Here is a 17,257-nt window from a genome sequence, read left to right on the forward strand (position 1 = left end):
AACCTTGAAAGGTAGGTACTATCCTCATATCACACACAAGAAAACTGAGGTTCAGAGAAAAAACTTTGTAAAGGCCTCACAGACAATAAATGAGGGAAATGCAATTAAGCCAAAAATTTAGATAAAATTAAAGCTACTTTCTCTACAGTCTTCATATATGAACAGATCTCATAAATCCTCAAAGAACATTTTGCTTTATCCTACTTGGTCCTCAAAGTTATCTTCCTCGTTCTGTTAGTAGCCAAATTTCTTTTTTTTTTTTAATATTAATTACAATCTATTGTCAAATTGGTTTCCATACAACACCCAGTGCTCATCACAACAGGTGCCCTCCTCAATGCCCATCACCTACTTTCCCCTCTTCCCCACCCCCGCATCAATCCTCAGTTTGTTCTCAGTATTTAAGAGTCTCTTATGGTTTTCCTCCCTCCCTCTCTGTAACTTTTTCCCCCTTCCTCTCCCCCACGGTCTTCTGTTAAGTTTCTCAGGATCCACATACGAGTGAAAACATATGGTATGTCTTTCTCTGACTGACTTACTTCACTTAGCATAATACCCTCCAGTTCTGTCTACATTGCTACAAATGGCCAAATTTCATTCTTTCTCATTGCCAAGTAGTATTCTATTGTATATATAAACCACATCTTCTTTACCTATTTGTCAGCTGATGGACATTTAGGCTCTTTCCATAATTTAGTAGCCAAATTTCTCAAATGGTAAGTACATACATGTTGTCTCAATGACTTTAACCTCTTAAAACCTGGAAGATAGTTTGCAAAACACAATTTATGTTCAGAATCCACCAATAAGCTCCCTTTGTCACATCCAAAGCCTATTCTTTTTCTTTTTTAATGTTTATTTATTTTTGAGAGAGGAAGAGAGCAGGGGAGGGGCAGATAGAGAGGGAGACAGAATCTGAAGCAGGCTCCAGGCTCTGAGCTGTCAGCACAGAGCCTGACGCAGGGCTCAAACTCTTGAACTACAAGATCCTCACCTGAGCAGAAGTCGGGCACTTTAAGTGACTCAGCCACCCAGGCGCCCCTCCAAGGCCTATTCTTAATTCTCATTCTTACTGACCTGTCCACAGAGCATATCACTGCTAATAACCCATTTATCTCTATATCTCCAGTCTTGTAACACGTATTTTCCAAGACTTCCTCCGTTTGCATCTTTACTTTTTGCCTTACATACTTTCCCTTAGTGAATTCTTTAATTGCTATCTCAATTATAATAATCTTATCTCTTAATACCATTTTTCAAATCCTAGCTCCTTCTCTACACACAGACATCTCACACATGAAATCAGCATATTTAAGATCTAATTTCATGAGTTTACCATTCCCAAAGGTAGCTATCCTCTACCAGTTTCCCTAGGTTTAAAACTTTATATTGAATTCTTCCCTCCTTCACTCCTTATAAAATTAATATTGAGGCACCTACACAATAAATCACTGTGCTAAGCACTAGAAAGTGATGCATTAAAAAATGTTTAATAGTATTACTTTATGCCTACCAATGATATTTTTATTTAATTTCAAATATTAATGATAATAAAATGATCCAACTACTAAAATATTGTGTATGTTTGCAAATTTCACCATTTGGAAGGAGGTTGTTACTTTAATGGGATATTCTGTGTTTAGCATGGCAGATTCACAAAATATGCATTAAATTATTATTAATAATCACTGATATCATTAAAAATTTTAAATCATTGTAATTAAAGCTGGTTAAATAATGGTTTATTAATAAGTGTTCCTTACATAAAACCCACCATGTTAAATAATAGTCTCTAAAATGAAACAAAGGTTAAAGGAGAATTTCAAAATACTGCATTTGATCATTTCTTTCCCTAAAATATTTTTTTTCTCTAATACTGTATGTTTATTTTTATTTTTTTTTCCAACGTTTTTATTTATTTTTGGGACAGAGAGAGACAGAGCATGAACGGGGGAGGGGCAGAGAGAGAGGGAGACACAGAATCGGAAGCAGGCTCCAGGCTCCGAGCCATCAGCCCAGAGCCTGTTGCGGGGCTCGAACTCACGGACCGCGAGATCGTGACCTGGCTGAAGTCGGACGCCCAACCGACTGCGCCACCCAGGCGCCCCTAATACTCTATGTTTATAAATCAATTCTACTAAGGCTTCATAACAAAAGAGTGAAAGAAAAAAAAGTTACCAGCTTTCTTCCCAGTTTTCCTTCTATCCCAAAAACTAAAGAAACTGTCAAAAATGTTTAAATTAATCTTTTTATCTCAGCAATAACCATCAACAAGTAACAACAAAAACTTTGTGTTCTGTGAAATATCAGGCTTTTTTAAAAAGGTAAACTTCTTTCATCTTCCATTTATCCAATAAATGAATGAGCAATATCTAAGTTGTTTTTTCCCAGTTAGAGTTTCACTGATTCCCTTCCCCAAGTTGTCTCAAGAATAAATAAATTAGAGGGCACTTGGATGGCCCAGTCAGTTGAGTGACCCGCTCTTGATTTCGGCTCAGGTCATGATCTCATCGTTGTGAGATTGAACCCCAGGTGGGACTCTACACTGGACATGGAGCCTGCTTAAGATTCTTTCTCTCCCTCTCCCTCTGCCCCCCCCCCCACAAATAAATACATAAATAAATACATAAATACATAAATAAATAAAAACTAAAAGAATAAAATCAACTAGGAACCTGCTCAACTGTTAGTTTCAAACCACTAGAGATAGATATGTAAAAATGGCTAATATACATACAACACTTACTATACGTAGTATTATTACTTACACATATGTACTAAGTGCTTTCCAATTATTAATTCAGTTAATTTCATATGATCCTCTAAAGTAGGCACTATTATCATGTCCAATTTAAGGATGAGAATACTGTAACATGGAAAGGCTAAATGACTTGCCCAAGCTCACAGGGTTATTATAATAACTTCAATTTCAGTGGTCTCTAAAGCAATGTACTTTCTAATTTCTCCATCTATCAAGAACAGAACTGTTCAAAGTCCATGATACTGACCAAACAAATTCTAGAGAAAACATTTTGCATCCCTCTCTAGCAAATATCTAATGGCAGTATAATTTGAAGTACTTATATTTCAAAACTCCTATTTCAAACAAATATATTCAACTCAAAAAAGAAAGGTTTATAAAAGATATATGAAATCTGTGATTAGAAGTGGTAACTAACCTGCTTATCAACACTTTTGTTATCTACTATTATAAAAACATTTGAAAAACAATAGAAAGATACATCTCAATATATCTCAATATATCTCACTGATCACATTTGAGTTTATTACCTAAAACTAAAAAAAGAACTAAATCTGCATTCACTGACTAAACAAAAGAATAAGAAAACACTAAATTGATATCAAAGTAATTTATTTCTAGAGCTCTAGCCACATTCTGTGGGGACAAACATGAACTTTTCTTATTTTCTGCATTCATTCTTCAACCATGCTCTTATAAATTTCTTTCTCAACCTTTAATGACATCCCAGGTAGATCCCATGGCCTTTTGGTCACTTTCAGTTATTTAAAAAAGAAGTTGCTAGGGGCACCTGGATGGCTCATTCAGTTAGGCATCTGACTCTTGATTTCAGCTCAGGTCATGATCTTAGGGTCATGAGATCAAGCTTCATGCACAGAGCCCACTTAGAATTCTCTCTCTCCCTCTCTCTGCCCCTCCCATGCTCGCTTACTCTCTCCCTTAAAAACAAAAATTAAAAAAATTAAAAAGTTGCTAAACATGGTAGACACTGCCAGATGCTTGATGTTGACAGGTATCTATTACTCTGCCTGACATACACACAGTAAGCATTAAGTAAAATTATATATCATTACTATCAAATTTTATCAAATCTAAGATGTAATATACACCATTAGTAGTAATTAATAGTAACTAATAGTAATATACACCATTATTTTATGTGCTTCTAAAAATGAAAAATGTATCTGCAAATTAACCTATAACACAACATTAATTATAAGACATATCCTGATTTTGGTATTAAAATATGGGAAAAATACACACTAAAATTGATTAATTAAGCTACTATTCAAGCCCTCAATATTTTCAGCTATACTGTTTGGTTTTCCTGTCTTTGGCCTTATTCTCTCCAATACATCTTCCAACATCTAAATTATACATTTCACTTTGCACTGATCCCTCTCCACTAACCTCTTCTTTAAAATCCTTGATGTTTCACACCCAGGAAGTGTTTAAACTCAGCAAGGTACTCATCCCTTCACCCCTTGATCCCTCCCAGTCCGCCCTTCCAACCTCACTCCATTAGTTCTCCAACATATCCACTAAACCAGATTTCATTAATATGCTTAGATACTTCCACCTATTTATGCCTTTGCCTAGTATTATTCTGTCTGCCTAGATTACCCCCCATGTGGAGCCTGCTTGAGATTCTCTCTCCCTTTCCCTCTGCCCCTCCCCTGCTCATGCTCGCTCTCAAAAATTAAAAAAAAAAATTAAATGTTTATACAGCAGTGATAGCGCCTCAGCAATGTACATTGGTGAGCAGGAAGCTAATATTCTTATCCCAGGCTCTCCTATCAGCTAGTTTCAAGACTCTGACCACATAATCTTGGCCTCTCTACTTCAATTTATTCATCTATAAAACAGAGAGGTTGAGAGGGTCTTTCTCAACTCTAAAACGAATTCTAGTATTAGAAATTAAATTTTCATTAAAAAACTGAAAAGAACTAAAAGTAGATACCCACTAAAAACTCCCAACAATTCACTCAAGCTATTTGGTTATACTTAAGAATACACATGTGAATTTCACCTCAACTAAAAAAAAAAAAAAAAAAAAATACAGTCTATAACTTAAATAATGTCTAATTTACAAGTGAACAGGGAATTTATTTCAAAACCACATAATTGTTCTTAGGTGGTTTTATTACTATATATAAAAAGGTTAAGGACCATTTTTAATATAAATATTAATATTTAACATTAATTCATTCATTAATTATTAATATAAATATCACAGATAACAGGAGTAATGGCTAAAATCAACAAAGCCATTTTCCAAGAAAACTTGAATTGGGCAAGCCCAGAGTGACAAATTTTAAGGCTCAGTTTATACAACATTAATACCATTGAGCTCTCTACAGGAGAAATAATTTTTATAACAAATATATAGCTCTTACTATGTGCCAGGCATTGTTCTAAGCACTTTCTATATTTTAACTCCTTTAATCCTCCCAAAGACCTAGAACTACTATTATTATCCCTATTTTACAGATGAGGAAACTGAAGCACAAAGTGGTTAAGTGACTTGCCTGAGGTCTCTCATCTAGTAAACTGTGGAGCTGGAATATGAGCTAGGCAGTATGGTTTAGAGTTTGTTCTCTACGCATTTTGAACATACTAGCATACAAGGCAAAATAATAAGCAATAAAGTGAATCAGGGTAATTGTGTTAACTCAGCCACTAACCAAGTCATGTAACCCTGAATCACTCAACCTCTCTAAACCTCATTTCCCATTAAGTAAAAAAGGGAATTGGGCTAAATAATCTCAGAAATAATTAACATTCCATGATCTATCATCTAGAAGCCAAATGCCACAACTGCAGCATACAACAGCTATGCCCACTTTATCTTCCTCTTTTTACTCTTATTACTAATATCTTATCTTTTTCTTATGGCCTCATCTTCATAAGGTCCTCTATTTACCAGCTGCCTATCTAATAATAGTTACCCTGATAATCTTGAGGAAAATATAAATTAACTCTGGTCTCCAGACCACACTCTACTACCTCCAAAACGTGCAGACTGAGACCTAGGACTGAAAATAGACCAGCCATTACTTTAGCAGATGCTCAAGAATAGGTCAGACCACATCAAACTCTATATATGTATAAATTAAGGAACTTATATATTTTTCCAAAGGTAGTAATATGAATTAAAAGAAGGTTATCCACAATTAGCAGTATCAACATAATCAATTACTCAATGGCTCTAAGACTCAATTTCCCCAATCTATAAACAGAGCTGACAACCTACCTTAACGGCTTGCTAATAAAGAGAAAATGTTTTTAAAGTACTTAACATAGTGCCTAATACAGTAAGCACTCAAAAAATAACATCTGTTGTTACTTACAATTCCTGTATAAAAGCAAGAGCTCTAGGAGGGCCTGAGTGGCTCAGTCAGTTGAGTGTCCCACTCTTGATTTCGGCTCAGGACGTGATCCAAGGGTCATGGGATCAGGCCCTGTGTCAGGCTCCACCACGCTTAAAATTTTCTCTCTCTCTCTCCCTTAGCCCCTCTCCCTCTCTCTTTCTCTCTCTCTCTCAAATAAAATTTTTTTAAAAAGCAAGGGTTCTAATGTATGACAGATTCAATTTCAAATCCTACTTGGTCTGCTACTTGCTAGGTATGTAGCCATGAACAAATGATTAATCTAAAATAAAAATAATAAATCATCTACCTTGCAAAATTGTGAAGATTAAATGAGATTATTCTATGTAAAGCAGCTGACACTGGGTTCCTAACTGCTCGATAAATGTCAATTCCATTCTCCTTAATGACAAGCAGACCACATATCAACTAATTCAATTCAAAGAAAAGAGAACGGAATTGGGAATCCCCAAGAAGCCAACTTTTTCCCCCCTTACATCCTTTGCAGTGGGGGAAATACCTGAGAATTCTCATCCAAGACATTCCCTATTCCCCTACGCGCTTCCTAAAACTGGAGAACTTTTTCTCAGGCCATCTTTGAACCTTCTGAAAGGAGTCCTGTGTTCTAAGGCAGTAACTCTCAGAAACCCTTTCAGGGAGGGGTGCCTGGCTGGCTCATTCAGAAGACCATGCAACTCTTGCCTTGGGGTCATGAGTTTGAGCCCCATTATTAGGTGTAGAGATTGCTTAAGTAAATAAACTCAGAAAAAATTAAAAAAAAAAAGGGGGGGGTGCCTGGGTGGCTCCATCAGTTAAGCGTCCAACTTTTGATTTCAGCTCAGGTCATGATCTCACACTGGTAAGATCAGCTCCACACTGGGCGTGGAGCCTGCTTCAGATTCTCTCTCTCCCTCTCCCACGCCCTTCCCCTGCTCGTATGCTTGCACACATGCATTCTCTCTCTCTAAAAAGAAAAAAAGAAAAGAAAAAAAAAAGCAAAGAGAAAGAAAATGAGGAAGAAAGAGAGAGAGAGAGAGAGAGAGAAAGGAAGGAAGGAAGGAAGGAAGGAAGGAAGGAAGGAAGGAAGGAACCCTTTCAGGGAGCTCAAAAGATCCAAATTCTTTTTTTAATAACACTACAAAACTTCACTTGTTTTTTTCATTCTCATTCTTTCACAAGTAAACAGTGGAGTTTTCCAGAGGCTGCATGAAGTGTGATAACATGTCTCTAGTAGAAGGTGTGCTTGTTACACTCCTGTGTTTTAAGCATGTCTCAGTTTTAATTTGTAATACAACATGTATCAGTAGACACTAGAATCCTCAATAATTTTTAGGAGTTTCAAATGGTTCCAAGACCAAAAAGTTTAAGAACCACTGCTCTAAGGTACAGAAAAAGCCTACAAAGCACATGCATTACTCTGTGAATTACAACTTGACCAATTTAGCCTAAGTAAGTCACATAATAATCTAAAAACGTCCCACTTTACTGAATGATTACATTACAGCCCTTCAATTTTCAAAACAATCTCTGGTTCTCTCATCATTTATGAACAGACAGAACTATGTCTAAGGACTTATATCTCCACATTCCTAGTCCTCAGTCTTTGTAAATACTGCAGGTCACCCTCAATGAATAAGAGACTATATTTGCTTAATTAACATATTGTCCTCTTGTTACAGACTATGAAGTTGTAAGTTATGCTTACAGCAGGTTAATTATACTTTCCCCTGACCTCTAATAAATGAACAACTTTTTAAGAATTTTCTGATCAGCCCCTATAGACACCATACCTGCATGATGATGGGAATGGGTAACTAAATCTGTTTCTATTAACAAATTAGATGGAAAGGTATTTGAACAAAAAAAGTTCAAAAGTTCAAAAAGCTAAGGAGAAAGTCTCTTAGTCATTTACAAGTGACCCAAATTTATAACAATGTTCCAAGTCCTCAATCTGCAATCTTTCCTTTCTATACCATTTTTAATTCTGAAACACTGCGCTGACTGAAATACAAAGCCAAAACCAGAGGTGCCTGGGTGGTTCAGTTAAGCATCTGACTTTATCTAGGTCATAATCACATGGTCCCTGAGTTCAAGCCCCACATCAGGCTCTGTGCTGTCATGACAGCACAGAGACTGGAGCCTACTTCAGAGTCTGTGTCTCCCTCTCTCTCTGTACCCACCCCCCCACTTGCTCACATGCGCACGTGCCCTCTCTCAAAAAAAAAAAAACATTTAAAAATGAAACAAAAACAAAAAATACTATTGTTTTTTCTATTTTTTTTTTTAAATATTTATCTACTGGGGGAGGGGGGAGGTGCAGAGAGAGAGGCAGAAAGAGAAACCCAAGCAGGCTCCACACTGCCAGCACAGAGCCTAACTTGGAGCTCGATCTCATGAACTGTCAGATTGTGACCTAAGCCAAAATCAAGAGGGAGATGTTTAACAACAGAGCCACACAGGCACCCCATCTTTTCTATTTTTAAGATAATGAAAGAGCTTGAGTTTCAGGACAAATCTATCAGCCTACAGCAAATAGTAGAACCCCTATAAACAGCTGTTGGAATGAATGGATAATTTAAGGCAATGGTTCATGAGCTTTGTCTACTTGGCTTCTTTCAGCATTTACTAGGTAAAAGGAATACGTGAAAAGGCAAATACAACTGGGTAAGAACCCTAGTGAATTTTGACACTGCTCTCAATTGCAAAGACTAGTTCAATACCAGGCAATCCGCAAACCAGCTTTGGTTAAGCTGAACAACTTGAACAAAGTCTTCCAAACCTTTTTTAAATATCATATCACTATCAAAAACAAAAACAATAGCTTACTATGTACCTCCTCCAGTATATGTACATTTATTGATAAATTATATCCTTCTACAACTGTGTACATAATAAAACAGAATTTTTTAAAGTTTCTTTAAAAAAAATTTTTTTTTTAATATTCATTTATTTTTGAGAGAAAGAGAGACAGAGTGTGAGCAAGGGAGGGGCAGAGAGAGAGGGAGACACAGAATCTGAAACAGGCTCCAGGCTCTGAGCTGTTAGCAAAGAGTCTGACACAGGGCTCAATCTCGGGAATGGCAAGATCATGACCTGAGCCGAAGGCAGACACTCAATCCACCGAGCCACCCAGGTGCCCCTAAATAGTTTCTAAAAGATGAGACAATGATAAACAATTTTTATCTTTCATTCATAAATAGTACAAAAATATTTTCAACCTAAGAGATTATCAATAGCAATACTTTTAGAAAACAACATACCTGAAAAGCTTCATTATTTTTAAAAATCTAAGCTTAACATTTTGTGATATAGTATTTCAAAGGTCTAGCTTAAACTTCAAGAATTAGTTGATTATGAAACTTAATTATAATGGTTATAAATTGAAAAACAAACCACAAAGGCTCAATATTCTTAACACATAATATATGTTTATGGTGAAGTTCACTATGGACGACAGTGAACTTACTTCAGGTGTGCCTGTGTGGCTCAGCCGATCAAGTGTTGGACTCCTGGTTTCAGCTCAGGTCATGATCTCAGAGTTTGTGAGACTGAGCCCTGAGTCAGGCCCTGGACTGATAGTGTGGAGCCTGCTTGGGATTCTCTTTCTCTCCCTCTCTCTCTGTCCTTCCTGCGCTCTCTCTCTCTAAATAAAGTTTTGAAAAAAAATCTTATTTCAAAGAATTATCCTAATTATTTTGAATTGGGGGGGGCAAATTTCTTGTCAGATCTATTAGAAGTATGATTGTTTTTGTCTGTAATTTGGCTTACCAAAAGCTAGTACTAGAAGTAGAATTGTCAGCTCTGCCACTTTTTTGTTCACATGTGCTTGCTTTAGTGGTATTACTGTTGAGGTTCTTTATGGAAGTCTTTTTTTTTTTTTTTCAAGTTTATTTATTAACTTTGAGAGAGAGAGAGAGAGAGACAGAGAGCAAATAAGGTAGGGGCAGAAAGAAGAGGAAGAAAGAGGATCCCAAGCAGGCTCCAGGCTCTCAGCACAGAGCCAGATGCGGAGCTTAAACTCATGAACCATGAGATCACGATCTGAGCCAAAATCAAGAGTCAGAGGCTTAACCAACTGAGCTACCCAGGCACCCCTACAGGAGTCTTTTTAAGTCCTATCCATTTTATAAGAGTTAGTTTAGTCGAAACTAGGTAACATCTGTAAATTCTACATAACCATAAACTGGAATAATTGCTATTTGCTTAAAGTGAACACACAAGTAAGAAACCTATTAGCAATCCTTCTCTTTTTCTCAGAACACCTCCTAACAAGGCCATCAAACTCACCCATTTATTAAATATTAGTAAAATTTTGTCTTATCCGTAAAAATGAATATAACTAACAGTTCTAATATTATCTTCTCTTACTCAATGGGAGTTTTGGGTACTCTCCTTTGGGGGCCATGGCACGAATATACTTAAAACCCATAGCCAGCACAACTCAATCAGTCTCTCAAATGCTTTCCAGATTAGGACTGGATTTGAAGCCAGGACTAACTTTCCATGGTCACCCCAGGTCAAATAAGATTCTTAGGTTCTTATGATCTGGGCCTTCATCCAAAAGCTGATCCAAAACCAACCTTGAGGGATGGATGGACAAGTATAATCTTTCCAGGATACTCATCCTAACACACTTTATTATACAAATATAATAAAGAATAGTAATAGGTTCCTCTCTTATACAACATTCATTCACTCATTTAAGAAACATTGGTAAATGCCAGGCATCTTATGGACACAATCATTTACAAGTGTTATCTTAAATACGCTATACCATACTTTCATTTGCAGAAGTGCCTGAAAGAAAAAGTGGCTTGTGCCCCATCGGGTGGCCAAACTGGAAATTTCAAACAAGTTCTAGCAAGACAAGTTAACCCTAACTAATCAACATAATACCTTTGGGAAATTGAAGCCTGCAACACAAGTGTTCTCATGGGATAGTTCTATAAATGAAAATCACAATAATGTCAGGGCAATGTTTTCTTACAACTGAAGATAGGGATGTACAGTTTATGCAGAATCTTTCCTTTTCCAAATCCTGCAAAAAAATTAATCAAGGACTATCCCTTTTATTTATTTAAGTTAAATAAAAGTTTCAGTGGGTCAGTTTTCCACTCCCAAATTAAAATCTCATCAAAATTTTCTGAAAGAACTTTAATTTAATAATAGTCCTAAATTTAAGTTCTATCTTCTTCATATATCAAATATAATTAAGCCATTAAAAAAAATAGAAATTTAAAGCTAGATAGGTCCTCAGAAAATATAGCCCTGCGAGTTTAGAAACCATTAAGACCAGTTCTCTCACCTTACAAAGAACCTAAAACCCAGAAAGAGGAAGTAATTTCATCAGGGTCACACATCTAGGGTGACCTGACTCCCAATGCTTACACATCTATGCTCAAGAGGCTAGCTATCTATATGTGATCCTAGACAGATGACTTAACCTCTCTGGACCTTTGTTTCTTTGTCTGAAAAAAAGAGGAAGTAGATAGTGTTCAAATTCCCCTGAAACTCTAAAATCCTGAAATTTAGATACCTCATTATTTTAGGAACCTATTCAACTCCAGTATACACTGAAAAAACCATTCCTGAGAAACCAAAGCAGCACAGGACCCTAGGGATGAAAACACAAGTCAGCAGCCGAAGGCACCAAATATATTTGCTTCTTTTGCTAATATTCTGTAAAATATTAACATGGTCATACTAGTCTATGTGGTTGAAACTGGTCTGTTAATTTTGATTAATCAATCACAGAGCTCTAAAATTGCAATCACTGATTCTAAATTTTTTTTAAAGTGCTCTTATAAAGATTTATTGATGTTCTATTTTCTATGCCAAGATTTACACTCAAATAGATTACTGGAAACAGGGATGGTCTCTGCTCATTTGTGTTTATTCTCTGTAAAAGCTATTCACAAGTGGATCAAACAGATTTTCTTTATATGGTTTCTTCTTATTGCTCTCTTTTATGCTTTATTATTCTGCCTACGAAGATTGAGTTTATGAACTCCACAATTTATTTCTGAATTAGAAATTCTAATAATTTTTAGGTTATTTATGAGTAATAACACTAATAACAATTTTAACATTCCAAAAAGCAAAAACCATTAAAAGTTAAATCAAAAACTATGGGGGCGCCTGAGTGGCTCAGTTGATTAAGCGTCTGACTCTTGATCTTGACTCAGGTCATGATCTCACGGTTGTGAGTTCAAGCCCGACACTAGGCTCTGCGCTGGCAGCAGAGAGCCTGCCTGCGATCCTCTCTCTCTCTCTCATGCAAATGTACCCTCTCTCTCTCAAAATAAATAAACTTAAAAAAAAAAAAAAAAAAAAACCTATGAACAGGGTGCCTGAGTGGCTCAGTCAGTTGAGGGTCCCATTCTTGATTTTGGCTCAGGTCATGATCCAGCATCAGGCTCCGTGCTAAGAATGGAGATTTTCTAAGCTTAAGATTTTCTCTCTCTCTCCCTGTCCCTCTTCCTCTGCCCCCCTCCCCACTGGCACACTGTCTCTCTTAAACAAACAAAAACCTATGAATCACAATGGACCTTGAAAAGCTCTCTGGCCCTATATATTCTTATCTTATGGAAAAGGAAAGAGCCCTGGAAAGATAAAAAGATTGTCCCCAGAGTCTCATGGCTAACATATACAATAACTAGCATTTATTGTGTGGCCATGTATACACAATAATACACATAATTATAGATGTAAAACAAAATTTTCAGTTTCTATCTAATGCTGTGCTTATCTCAAATAAAATTTAATGTAGTGAAATGACATAAAAACCAAAGAAGCTCAACAGTTCATCATGGTCCACAGCACTAGAAAGCACCCTAGTCTAGACATCAGGGGTAATACCCTAGAATTTCACCACTAGTGCTTGAAAAACAAATTCAAGTGTCTATTGCATGAACAGTGTTTCATGAGCATAATCTTCATATATCAGAAACTACGTGTTACTGCATCATAAGAAGATTTTTTTCTCCAGCAACAGCTAACATCTTTTAGGATGTCGTTTTTCCCCAAAGTTTTTAAGTTGCCAAAATGCCCAGACTCTGAAAACTCTTATTTATGCCTCTTTAAATATTTTCAAAGGAACAGCACCAGCTCTTGAGAAACAATATAGTAACACAAATCCCAACCCTATAAAGAAATCTTTTTAATGGCTCCAATTCACAAAGAAAAGTGCCCCTTATTTAATTGTGCCTACCAAACAATGAGTTCATCTGGGACAGGAGTTAGGTAGTAGGGACTCTGCAGAATAAAATTTCAATTAGCCACAATAAATGAAAAATTTTTTAACACCTTATAATTGCCCCAGGAAAGATAATGCAGTCACGCATGTGCTCAGGAATTCTGACCCTCTGTAACCAACCTAGAGTAACCCAATTGGGGCTAGTGTCCAAAGGGAGTATATGAATGAGGAGTCCCAGAATTACTGTGGTCACTCCAGCCACAAAGCTGACATTACAAATCAAGAGGTAATTGCATTTTCAAACTAAATCTTATGTTTCCCCTTCCAGCCTCAGCTACTCCAAATTAATACAATTCTATGAAAGTGCTGTAATACTTAAAATTAATCACAGCATACAACTAGCCACTATTACTTTTGCCCAAATCGAGCATTCCATACATACTATATAACAAGTATAAGATGTTGCTTCAGCATGCTTTTCCTATGCCTCTGTGAAGAACTGGCAGTGGTGCTGAAAATTACTACTACAAGATGAAAGACCAATGCCCTCCTTTCAATAAAAACCATCATCTGGACTCTAGCCAAGGTTTTAAAACTGACCGAGTGTTATTGGAAACAATAAATCAAAAACTCCACAGGCTGAAAAGCTAGTCCCTTATTTTATTCTTACAAAATGTAGCCACAAAACACTAAAGAAAATTAAGTGAAAGAAAGCATTAATAATTCTGGGTGTTTCATTTCTGGCAATAATCAAATACTGTATGTTACAAGGTGAATTTATTTTACAATCTTCAAGGTTCTGTTTACTTACACCTCTTTCCCTGTCTTCCCCAATTATTACAACTGCTTTATGAAAAACAAACTTGTGCTATTGCCTAAACATCCTATCACTGAACTTAAACAGACATAGACAACTAAAACATTTTAATTCATAAAATGTAGCTAACATATTTGAGTTCGTATTGATTTTATACTCTTTGTTCCTGCACATACATAGATGTGAATTCCTGGAGGTTACAGATAAGTCTTTCTTTCTCTATCCAGGAGCTGAATTGCCAGTTACTGAGAATAACCTATTGCAGTGCTGAAAAGCTCTTTAGGTATCTTGCCTTCTGAAAATATACACGGGTTCATTATCCTTACTCGTTCCTATATTAATGTAAGGTTCCTCATCAGTACCTACTGAATACCCTCCAAGCTGTTATCACAGCAATTAGGGGGGAAGGGGGCCATGATATCTACAATACACAGGTATGTTTTAAAAGTACATTGTTTACAATACAGTACTTTTCTCCCTGGCTACCAAAATTTTAGAAAAGAAAACCTGAAAAATTAAATTATTCTCTTCTCTTCCCTCCTTCCTCTTCCTCCTTCACTCCATTCCAAAACAACAGGACAGTCAAAACCAGAGATGTGATTACTTTGTATACTTCATGCAATCAGTAAAAAGACCGTCACCGTCTTATTATCAAAACAGAATAGATGATTACAATACGTTTGCATACAGTAACCACTGCATATGTGATATACATTTAAATCAAATTTCAACCCTGTTACAAAGCCTTTGTCAACAGTGGGCAAGTGCGGAAAAGCGGAAGGGCTCTGTGGAATGAAGAAAATCGCTAACGGGGCTTATCTCGGAAGAGGATTCCTTGGTGAGAGGTGAGCAGAGAGAAACAAAACCTAACCTTGGCGAGGGGGCGCTCGCCCAGGGTGGGGACGAGAGGTCAGAGTGAGTGGGGAGGAGGGGATTAGCGCGGAACCGCCGCGACCCCGGGCTGCCCTCCCACCACTACTCCCCCACCTGCGGCTCGCCCTCCCACCACTATTCCCCAGCCCCGGCGGAGCTGTGCCCTCCCTCCCGGCCCGCCGCCTGCATATCCGTTACCCCGGCGGCAGCGGGGCTGCGGGGGAGGGGAAGGTCAGCGGGGCCCAGAGCGGGGCAGCCGCGGCGGGGATGCCGCAGTGGCTCCCCGCGGCACCAGGTCAAAGTCCGCCCAGGCGCGGGGAGGCAGCAGGAGCGGAAGGCGGCAGCGGAGGTCTGCACTGGCGAGATGGTGGCCCCTCCGAGTCCTCCCACACCCCAGCTGCTGCCGGTACCTCATACTGGATGTACTGCTTCCTCCACTCGGGAGTGATGTGCGCGGAGAGGTGCTCGGCGAACTTCATCCTGCCGTTTCCCCCTCACTCCCACTCCGGTCCAGCAGTTACTGGCGGCGGCGGCGGCGGCAACAGCGACTCCGACTCCTCCCCACATGGGCCCCGGCGCGGCACGGCGCTGCGCTTCTCTCCTCCTCCGCCGCCGCCGAGGTCTCCTCAGAGCCGCCCTCCCGCCATCTTCCTCCTCCTCTCCATAGCCCCGCCCCGTCCCGCCCTCTAGACGTCATCGCCATGGTAACCGCCTACGCCGCACCAACGAAGAGGGAGGGATGGGGGGCGGGGTTTGGGGGGGAACATTCCTCGAGGCTCCTCCCCTTCTGGGCCGGACGTGCTGGAGGCACCTCCCCTGACCTCTTCCGTCTGACTCCCGTTGGCCTTACAGCTGCTCTCTACCGCCTGCCTGGAAAGCGGTAGTTTTGTTATTGCAATTAATATTAACACGTAGAAAAAATAATTCACACAAGACGTTTGTATTTGCAAAGAATTGTGCAGTTTTTCATTTTAATATTTGTTCTTCATAAAACTCTTAAGGATGGATCAACATTAATCCAAATTGAGTGAGTAAAATAGGCTAAATAGTTAAGGACAAAATGTATTTAAAAGAACTGTATTTTACATGCTCTAGGTGCTCAATAAATGCTTGTTGAATTTAATTACAGACGTCAGTGCCAAAAATTGCACGCTGCTTATGAATTGCAATGCAATTATCTAGTCCCAGGGCTACCAGAAAGGTCAATAACAACACCTGAACCCAAACCAGTACTGGGGAGGGATGTAGCCAGAGAAGAGTACTACCTGGACCTGTGACTTCCTGGGGATTCCGAGTGAGGTTGAGAGGAAAACCAATATTGGGAGGAAAGAGAATCCCCTAGGGGTACCGTGGCAACCCCACCCCCAGGAAGACCACAAATGAATCAGCATGGAGCCTGAACTGTCCTAAGGAAGCATAGAGAATATAACGCTCACAGAGTTTGGAGCTCCTTTTGAGTGTGGGAGTGCTTGTCCTAGAGGATCTGATTTGGGACAGAAACCAAAGTTCTTCCCTGAGTGAAGAAGCCTTGGATAATAACAGCTAGCATTAATGAAGCACTCACTGTGTGCATTCCAAACACTGTTCTAAACCCCTTACATGTACTCTGCTGTCCTTTAATTCCCACGATTTTGCTGAGACCCAAAGAGACCAGGGACTACTGTGACCAGGACAGTATTCCAAGATATCAATCTTTGCTGTTGGGTTGTTTGTTTGTTTGTTTGTTTCTCTCTCCTTTCCCCTTTCCCTTCCTCTTGACTCATGCCAGTAGGCGTTCTGCAATCATTTCCTCTGGAGAGAGATTAGACATGATGGAAAATAGGCATAGGCTATGAGTCTTTCTAACTCTGGTACAAAAGTTTCAACCACTGATAAAAGGGTAGTCATGCTAACAAGGAAAAAAAAAAAAAGGAGTGAGGACTCCTCCCACCTCAACATCATACTCCTCTCCCCACCATAACAATCCCCCTCTACTGGAGGTTAACATTCCTAGGAGAAACAGATAGGTAAAGAGAAGACTATGACCCCAGTAAAGAGACAGAACCACAGAGAGAAAATGGCTGCATGATGCACCTAGCAAGATGGAACCAGGAGCAAGTACAAAATAGAATGCTGGGCCCTTAGCCAGGTATGAACTAGAATGCTACATTCTTGGCAGCAACTCCCATTGACCATGCATCCTGCTCTCAACAGCGCCATACTTTGCTGTCTTCACTGTGCATAAGATTCTGGATCCAGGGCCT

At 38.6% G+C, this 17,257-nt stretch overlaps 1 protein-coding gene across 1 annotated transcript in view; it reads right to left on the minus strand.

Annotated features, from left to right (window-relative positions):
* The window catches only part of XPR1 (xenotropic and polytropic retrovirus receptor 1), a 218,546-nt gene extending 202,851 nt beyond the window's left edge, over nucleotides 1-15,695 (minus strand). Inside the window, exon 1 of the mRNA XM_043568637.1 lies at nucleotides 15,425-15,695. Coding sequence (XP_043424572.1) covers nucleotides 15,425-15,493 — 69 coding nt within the window. The 5' untranslated portion in view covers nucleotides 15,494-15,695. The remainder of the gene's footprint in view (nucleotides 1-15,424) is intronic.
* Nucleotides 15,696-17,257: the final 1,562 nt, after the last annotated feature.

The sequence above is a fragment of the Prionailurus bengalensis genome, chromosome E4 (genome assembly GCF_016509475.1).
Source record: "Prionailurus bengalensis isolate Pbe53 chromosome E4, Fcat_Pben_1.1_paternal_pri, whole genome shotgun sequence".
NCBI lineage: Eukaryota > Metazoa > Chordata > Mammalia > Carnivora > Felidae > Prionailurus > Prionailurus bengalensis.